General features: G+C 40.1%; 3 protein-coding genes across 3 annotated transcripts; 2 read left to right on the forward strand and 1 right to left on the reverse strand.

Moving 5' to 3' along the window:
- The first annotated feature begins 2,206 nt into the window (after nt 1-2,206).
- On the forward strand, nt 2,207-3,935 carry LOC128303747 (selenocysteine-specific elongation factor). The gene has a single exon (XM_053040804.1). The coding sequence runs from the start codon at nt 2,334-2,336 to the stop codon at nt 3,912-3,914; it is 1,581 nt and encodes a 526-aa protein (XP_052896764.1). The 5' UTR covers nt 2,207-2,333; the 3' UTR covers nt 3,915-3,935.
- Nucleotides 3,936-4,071: 136 nt separating this feature from the next.
- On the reverse strand, nt 4,072-9,046 carry LOC128300606 (syntaxin-6). The gene is made up of 5 exons (XM_053036731.1): nt 9,018-9,046; nt 6,556-6,725; nt 5,827-6,460; nt 5,657-5,751; nt 4,072-5,578 (listed from the first exon to the last, which is right to left on the reverse strand). The coding sequence occupies exons 1-5, from the start codon at nt 9,044-9,046 to the stop codon at nt 5,502-5,504; spliced, it is 1,005 nt and encodes a 334-aa protein (XP_052892691.1). The 3' UTR covers nt 4,072-5,501.
- Nucleotides 8,052-8,539, forward strand: LOC128300607 (chymotrypsin inhibitor-like). The gene is made up of 2 exons (XM_053036732.1): nt 8,052-8,132; nt 8,215-8,539. The coding sequence occupies exons 1-2, from the start codon at nt 8,075-8,077 to the stop codon at nt 8,418-8,420; spliced, it is 264 nt and encodes an 87-aa protein (XP_052892692.1). The 5' UTR covers nt 8,052-8,074; the 3' UTR covers nt 8,421-8,539.
- Nucleotides 9,047-9,335: the final 289 nt, after the last annotated feature.

Genomic DNA, 9,335 nt, shown 5'->3' on the forward strand with positions numbered 1-9,335 from the left:
AACATTAAAAACAAAACCTCAACAACCACTATAGAACTGATCGCAATAGAAAAAGCCCTGAAACTGGCAGAAGAAAATAACATCATGGAACCAATCATCTACACAGATAGCCTAACATCCTGCAACACACTAATAAAATCTATCACAGAAACAAAAATAGAAGAAATCCTATACAATATACTAAAAACAGCACATAAAATAAAAGCACACATAATTTGGATACCATCACATATAGGGATAGTAGGAAACGACAAAGCGGACGAACTAGCAAAAAAAGGCACCATATCAAACTCCACAATAGAAAACAAAATCAGATACATAGATGCCATAACGATTTATAAAAACGAAATGATCACTCAAACAAAAAACTGGTTCACTCACACAACAAGAGAGAAAGGGCGGAAATTCCTAGCTTTCCAAAACGAATTCAAACCAGACCCATGGTACAAACACACGTTACTCAAAGGAAATGAAATTAAAACAGTTAACAAAATTATAGCAGGGCATGACCTTTCCGAATACTGGTTAAATATAATGAAAATAACAGACAGTGGCACTTGTGATATCTGTCAATGCCCAGATACGGGCAGACACAAAATCTTTGTCTGCTCAAAATACCAAAGAGATGCAACCATCACAATGGAAAACGTAACCAAAAACTGGCTTGAACCCTCGGCAAAAACATGGAAAAAGATAATCGAGTTCCTGAAGAAAAACAATATAAATATATAAAAATCAACAGAAAAAAAAAAAAACATGCCATACTACTTCACAGCCTAACTCTTCAGTCCGTTCAATTACCATGCATGCTCAGTACCAATTACTAACTAACGCATGCACGAATGTATTATTTATTTATTTATTTATTCTATTTATTTATTTATTTATTCTATTTATTTATTCAATTATGTATTTATTTATTTATGTATTCAATTATTTAATTTATTTATTTATTTCTATTAACTTATCCTTACTGTTCCTTATCATACTTATTAGCATAATTATTTATTGTTTTATTAACTGTCGTCACATCGTTTCCACCACCCTGTTTTCAAAGTCAAACTTTCAATTTTAAATCATAAAGCCCTCTTTGTACACTAGTTCCCTAAATATAACAACCACACCAACAACAACTCAACTCATACTAGTGCAACATCCCTGTATCTCCGTGATAAACAAATACAAAAAAAAAAAATATATATATATATATATACATATCCGTCTCCTGCCTACAGTCGAACATTCCGTCGTCTTGCAAACAGGGGCCACGATATACATCCTTCCAATGTTTAACAAATTGGAACAAGATGCCAGCAGTGGTGCCCAGAAACTAACCTCTTCCCCTTCCTTTCGAAGCTTTCTTTGGTACAACTAAAGCCTCAAGTCAGGAAAACAAGGGAAACTACAGAGTGGAGTGCAAAGCAAGGGAAAACAAAAAAAAAATAAAGAAAATATATATACACATATATAGAAAACAAAGGAAGATAGGAAGATAGGAAAAGAAATTGAACCTCACCCAACAATCACACAATCATAAAAAAAAAAAAAGATAAATAGAATAAACAAAAGAAGAGAAACAACAACAAGGCGAAAACAACTACATCGATACCTGAAACACCTCAGCAACACCTGTACCTGAAATAGATAGGAAACAAAAAACACAGCACATTGGTTTAGAACGCATAGTTTTAGTACACATAGATTTAGGCAACAACAAAATAGATTAAGGAAAAAAAAAAGAAAACAAAAAAAAAAAAACAAAAAAAAACAAAACAAAAAATAATGAAAAAACAAAAAAAAAATTATATATATATGTATAAATAAATGAATAAAAAAAAATAAATAAATAAAAAAAAAAAAATAATAAACAAATAAAAAAAAAATAATAAAAAAAAATAAAAATAAAAATAAAAAAAGGGTCTCAAAGGAATAACAATATCACTGAATAATACAGATTATGCACAAGGTCATCAAAAAAATAGCAAAAGAAGAAACTAACCGGGCACTATAAACAACAGCTACAAAACCAAAACCAGAGCAATGGATGACAGTCCGCTCCCACAAAAGCGATAGGTCGGCTCTGATTATACCTCCGCTATCGCGGAGAGTATAGGAGCTGAACAACAAACTATCAACCTACCAAGAAGAAGAAGAAGAAGAACAGTTTGACAGTCCCGAAATACAACAAACGATATGTAAACAAACAGTCCGGCGCTTTGGAAAATTGTGGGCGAAAGCCGGAAAATCCCTGGTCGTGCCTAAATACATAAGGAAGGGCAAAATACATACTATTCATACTGGCAGAACGGGAAACATAACAAAGATACATAAAAATGTATCTGAACTTAAACATCGGTATACTTGGCCATGTGGATTCGGGCAAGACAACGTTAGCGAAAGCACTGAGTGCGATCGCTAGTACGGCAGCGTTTGATAAAAATCCACAATCACAAGCGCGTGGGATAACTCTCGATCTTGGATTTAGTGCTTTGCAGGTGGATTTGCCTGACCATTTGAGGGAGCAATGTACGGAGCAGGGTTACGAAAAACTTCAATACACCTTCGTTGATTGTCCCGGGCATGCCAGCCTTATTCGTACCATCATCGGTGGCGCACAGATTATCGACATGATGCTGCTAGTTATCGATTCGGAAAAGGGAATCCAACCACAAACGGCTGAATGTTTGATAATAGGTGAACTAACATGTCGGAAAATGATCGTTGTATTGAACAAAATCGATGTGCTGCGAGATCCAATCCAACGGAAGAAAACGCTAGAACGGTTAAAGAAAGGAATTGCGGGTGTGCTTTCCAAGATGTCTTTCGATGAAACACCCATCGTATTCGTTTCAGCAACGACGGGAGTAAACATCACAACGCTTGTGGAAGCGATGCAATCGAAGTCCTACAAACCGCAAAGAAATCTCGATCTGCCGTTTATGTTTGCCGTCGATCATTGTTTCGCCATCAAGGGCCAAGGTACGGTTTGTACCGGTACGGTGTTGCAAGGAAAGTTAAGCGTAAACGATGAAGTAGAAATACCGAAACTGAAACTGCAAAGAAAGGTCAAATCGATACAAATGTTTCGCAAAAGCTACCAAACCGTTCGGCAGGGTGATCGGGCCGGGATTTGCATCACCCAGTTTGATCCAAAATCGTTGGAACGTGGCATCGTATGCGCTTCGAATTATGTCCATTGCGTGTACGCGGCAGTAGTACGACTAAACTGCGTAAAATATTACAAACGTCCGATAAAATCAAAAGCGAAATTTCACATCACCTGCGGGTACGAGACGGTTGTGGCCACCATACTGCTATTCACAGGTGATGTAGAAACTTTTTCTTATGCAAACCAGTACGAATACGCAGAGGAAATAGCGACCGATCAGGAGGCTAAAAGGAACGTTTTCGCATTGCTCGAGTTCGAAACACCAGTTCTTGCTTCGGAAAATGCGCTCATCATTGGCTCCAAGCTGGACAGCGACGTGCATGCAGCGGAATGTAGAATAGCTTTTTCCGGGCGATTGGCACAAGCCATGCGGGACAGCAAGTACACCGAAACGGTACTGCCGGAACTGAAAATATACAAACAGAAAGCAAAAATTGGTTCAATTCAACGGGTAGTCAATGAAAAAGAATTAATAGCGGTGGGACTTTTTAAAAAATCGGCCAACAATCGCCAAGCTTTTGTTGGACTCGGCATCAGTTTGTCCAGCGGGGAACGTGGCATTATACAGGACACTTTTGGCGCTAGCGGGAAAGTAAAGTTGCACTTTTCGGAGCCCGTTGCAGCCGATGTATTGAACAGGATAGGTCAAAAAGGACCATCGTCAGCCGGCGAGGTAAAGGTGGAGCTTAGATTTAAAAAGTTCCTTTTCCGTAAAAATACAAAAGACCAAAAAGTTGTTCAATAAATAGTTCGTAAATTGCGTGTAGTTTTACGTGACCTTAAATAAAGGAGTTTTTATTGGAATTTGAACAACGCCGAACTGTGATACATCACCGACCGATAAAGATACAACAATATTAGTGGAGGTGCTGTTCGCTTCTAACAAGACAGAAAGAACACATTTTTCAATTCATTTCCTTTATATAGTGTTGTTACTTTAATCATGAATTGCTACGCGACAAAAATATTATTGGGAATTGCAAAAACTTGTGCACACTGTTTTGTGTGCTGTGTTCGAACGATGGTCAGACCAGGGTTGTGCCGAATATCCTACCATAGCTATCATCTAGTCGCGGGTCCTTACATCGTTAACGAGGGGAAGACGTCCTTCGGTTCTTCCCTGCTCTTTATCGAACTGGTTAAGTATCCGTATCACCCTCTCATCGTCGTTTTGCAGTACAATCCCACACGCACATACGCTGCTCATTCCCTTCCTTTTTGTCCGGCTATATTTTTCTGTTCTTTGGAATTAATGGATTAAACGACACTCGTTTGATAATATAGGAAAATTTGGCTGCATCGTAAAAAACATAGTTGTTCATTCTGAGATATTTAATACATTCCACAAAAAATATATTCATCGATACCTAGTAATTCGACTGTATCTGGGTCTCGCCTGTGTTTTGTCTACAGTTTTGTTATTAATTGTTTATATGTTGTGGTATTCTTTATTAAAAAAAAAACATAAACCAGTATCAATTATGATTTGAAATCCTAACCAAATTCGAACGATTAAGTGTATTCTTTAGAAACTACCTTCATTCCCACTTATTTTTGTTTCCCTTTCATATTGTTTCACTATCATTAAACGTATGCTTGGAACCTATGACTAGAACGAATTCTTACGAATCTCAGTGGAAAAATGAAATGATATTCGTATTCGTGATAATACGTCAATACCATTCGCTAGATAGGAGTGTTCGATACAAATAGTGTACATATTCCATTACATAATACGAACAAAAGTGTTCTTTATAGAAAAAAAAAATGCAAAATTAGACCGGACTTTCAAATCTCTTTCGAGAGCCTCTCGAACGTAAATCGGTACGATATTTACAATGTTTTGCTATACGCATGCTACATTAAGTTTGCATTAACTTAGCTGTTCGAAAGATGTTTCACGTGTATTTCACACGTTATAGCGAATAGAGAAGAGCATAACAGTTCAGACACTTACCAGACATGTTAGCTTAACTAATGGGCGATATGCTTAATATCTTAAACTATAATAAACTAAATAAATTTACCTATATTTTCACATAAGTTAGGACTTCAAAAACACATCACTCACTACGTTCACCACTTTCCTGAAACAAACAAGGGAGAACGTCGAAGCTAATCACTAATCTAGTTATCATAAGTTATTAATATTTTTCCTTTTTTGGTTTGTTTTGTGTACTGCACAACTTTTTCGCTACGTTGTTAGGAATAAAATAAAATATAAAAACTTACACCACCTGACTGTAGCTCACTTCAATACCCACGCGTACCTACGCTTCCATTACCCGAATAATTATGCTTGTTTCTCTGTACGGATACCGGTAGATATTGATTAGAGAATGATGTAAATAATTATCACAACTACCAGTGCTATCGATAGAACTACGATTGCCGTCCACTGTCGCCGATCTGCAAGTAAAAAACATTAACACTTTACTATTTGGAGAGTTGCTTGTGGTGCGATGTAACACGCACAAATATCCTTACCGTTGGACATGTGTAAAACCTTTGCTACCTTTTTCATGGTAGCATCCAACTTGGAATCAGTTTGCTCCAGCTCATTGCCAAACTCGTCTAGCATTCTGTTTGAAGGAAGGGAAAATATTATGAAATCACACACATTTATCAACCTGGAAATACTAAAACAGTTCCCTTACACAGCCTGTTCATCCAACTCGATACCAATCTGGCGGGAGACCGTTTTTAGCGTCCCGATCGAATCGCTGATTATGTCCAGTTGCTCATCCTGCCCGACCAGAATCCTATGCTGCGTCGCCAGAGTATCCTCCACGAAGCGACTTGAGCTAGAATCGAGCACGGCACCACCGGACGACGATGGTACATAGTGGCTCGGACTATCGTCGAGATTATTCTCCAACTTGGAGTACTTTGCACCGCTGTGTCTCGAAGCCATTGCAGCGCCGGCAGAACTGATCAAATGTTTACCGGTTTCGGCAAGGTTAAGGTTGTTCACCTGGCTGTTGTTATTAAGGTTGCAGTTTAGCGAGTTGTTGTTGAGGCCACCACCGACGGTTCCGTTCCCGGTCAGCACGGCCACACCGTTTGATATGATGCTGTTGTTGTTGATGTAATTCTTATTGCACTGCGGTGACGATTCGACGTTATCGAGCAGCGGCTGGCGTGCGGTTATGTCCTGATCACGGTTCCGGCTAATGCTCATGCGATCCTTCATCGATTTTACCTCATCCCGAGTGGCGTCGATAAAGTGCCGTCGGCTCGACAGCTCACGGTTGTCGATCTTAAATTTGTTTGGATTTTTCTCTACAATACGTACGGCGAAGGGAAGAAAAACGTTAAGGAAATTTCATCGAGATATGGTAGAAACAAACATATTGTGCACAATTTTTGCATTTGGCAAAGGATATTAATAGTGTCCTCCAGATCCTCCAGATCCCATTCAATGCTGCGCAGTGAGTTCTTCAGTTCTGTTGTTGTCCAATCGGATTCGGCGGTCGTACCACCGGAATGTGCATCGTTCAGCTCACGCCAGCGAATATACAGCCCACGTGTTTTATTCAGCGCTTTGAATACTTCGCTACAATTACGGGAACAAGAACGAAAAATACAAACATTAATTTAAATAGTTGAATTATTTACCAAATTTGAAAGACCTTCGAGTCTCTCTATCAGAGTAATAAAGCACTGTTACTTCATCCAATATTTCGACATCTCGTCGATCTATTAAACATGCTTGTGTTGTGCAACTATGTCTAGCAGCTTTGGTTGTTTAAGCTGGGATGGTACGGTACGGAGCGTGAACAAAATGATGCGTCTCAGTTTGTATTTAATGTTGACCTTCTTTCGTAATATTATGCGTTTCATGCATTCTGTTTTGACCCATCTTTCACGGGACGGAGCATAGCAAGATCCAAAGCTATAAAACAAAAATCTTTCGACAATGCGTTGTTTAGTTGAGTCGAAGCAGAATCATTCGGTAGACAAACGGGAAACAATGGCGCTACGATACATCTTTGTAGCTGTGTTGCTATCAGCACTAATGCTAACATTCGTCACTAGCCAAGGTAAACCAGCTCGTCGGATGAGGAATTTTGCTAACTGAATTTATACAAAGGGCATTGCATGTTTAATTCTTCCATAGAATGTACTGAAGCGAACGAGGAATATTACAACTGTGCGTCGCCTTGCCGCAGAAACTGCGATACCCTCGGGGATCCGTTGGATAACTGCGAGACCATGTGCGTGGCGGGATGTTTCTGCAAACCCGGATTTTTCCGCCGGAAGGATAACGCTTGCGTGAAACCATGGCTATGTGCGAAGCGTTCCTTGCTAGAAAAGTTTCCTGTCGAATATCATTTAGAACCTCTGAAATAACCGCCAGCCAGGTCGAACATTGCAGCAATCTCTCTAGACGTCTACACGAACGCACCAGATCTGTGCCTCATTGCAATGATTGTTTAAGATGTATGGAAAACCCAACCTGTACAAACAATTCGCTGTAAAATGACACAAATGTGTGTCGTTCTTTTCGAAATAAAAAAAATCCCCGATTTTCTTCTAAACTTCGTTTGATTCACCTTGACGAGCTGCATAGATGAATAAGTTTAGTTTTAGCTTATTTCATGATGATTAATGGGTATTCCCCTTTATGGACACCGCATAATTCTACTTTCTTGTTCCGTTTTTTATGTTGTTTGTCTCGCATCCAAACGAAACCAATCTCAATTCGTAAGAAAGTGACTAAAAACATTCGCGCCACGTACACCGCAACACGCACAATCGAATTCGTCCCCACTTTGTAGTGTGGCATCTGTGCAAATAAGACCCGACTCTACCCAGGACGATATAATACGGGCTTGCTACCGTCGTGGAACCTAGTCTATTCCATTCGGTTGCGAAAAGAAGCAAATTCGTACGTCCTTCAAAATGCGCGCCATCTTTGTCCTGCTCGTTGTCGCTATCTTCGCGTTCTTGGGAGTTTCGGGTAAGTGAAATCCGTGTCTCAGCCTTCTGTTTTCTGGCCATCGTTTCTAACTTCATCTGTTCATCTGCGACATCTCCGACAGCCGAAAACAAGGCGCAGCCCAAGTGCGGTGAAAACGAAAGCTTCCAACGTTGTGGATCCGCTTGCGAGCGCACGTGCAGCAACGGAGAGGAATGGGACAAACCATGCAAATCGCCCTGCGTTGACAAGTGCTTCTGCCAGGAAGGATTCTTGCGTGACGATAGCGGCAAATGCGTCCGTGCCTGGCGTTGCAATCCTTCGCTGTAAGCGGTCGGTGAGCTGTTCGCGTTCAAAATGATTTCCAACTTTCCGCTAGCGGCGACCATGAGGCCAGTTTGCCTGTCAATCCACCTTGCTGCAAACAGTCCATCATTCTGGTTTTCTTATTTGTTGGTTGACGAAATAAAACATAATTAGGAACCGCATGCACATACAAAACACACACAGCCGTCAAATGTTAACTGTAGATTGTTTTCCTTTCTTGCGTCACTAGTCGGTACACGGGAAAAGTCGGGATGATGAAATGAGCTATTGCTTCCATACGGTCCGTCGATGTGAGGTAACTTCGCTGGAAGGTACTGTTCCACAAATGCGAGCCTTTGAGGCTAAAAACATAACACACAGCTCACACTCCGTTACAGCATCATCGTCGAAGGCATAGCGTTATACGAAAGTGGATACAGGAAACGGCATAATCCACTGCTTTGCTATTGGAACGATCAATACTAAATTCGCGTAGCTGACAGTGCGAAGACGATCTATACCTGAAGGAAAACCCAAAAAGAAACGAAAGGACCTTTTCTACGTAGATTTCCCTGACTTCCCCGCGCCCACCTTGAATCATTGTATTGCAAAAAAACTTACTCTTTCACCACGAAAAATGGATCTTCCATTCTAGGACTTTAAATGCGTGGTTGTATCGCCAAAAGTTGTGCCCACGCACTCGCATTAATGCATCCACCGACGTTGCTGGAACGTTTTCTTTTCTCTGGCACCGTCAACAAAATTTTTACCGATGGCGCTGGAAGTCATTGGACACCTTCTTTTCCCTACAAACCGATGTACTTTTTACACGCAATCTTTTGTCCTAGCCAGCTTCGTGCAACCAGCTATCCAACCACTATCAAACGGTTTGATTTCACATTGACCAAATGTAAGCGAGTGCGAGAAGAAGGCAAGGCC

Source organism: Anopheles moucheti, chromosome 3 (assembly GCF_943734755.1).
Source record: "Anopheles moucheti chromosome 3, idAnoMoucSN_F20_07, whole genome shotgun sequence".
Classification (NCBI taxonomy): domain Eukaryota; kingdom Metazoa; phylum Arthropoda; class Insecta; order Diptera; family Culicidae; genus Anopheles; species Anopheles moucheti.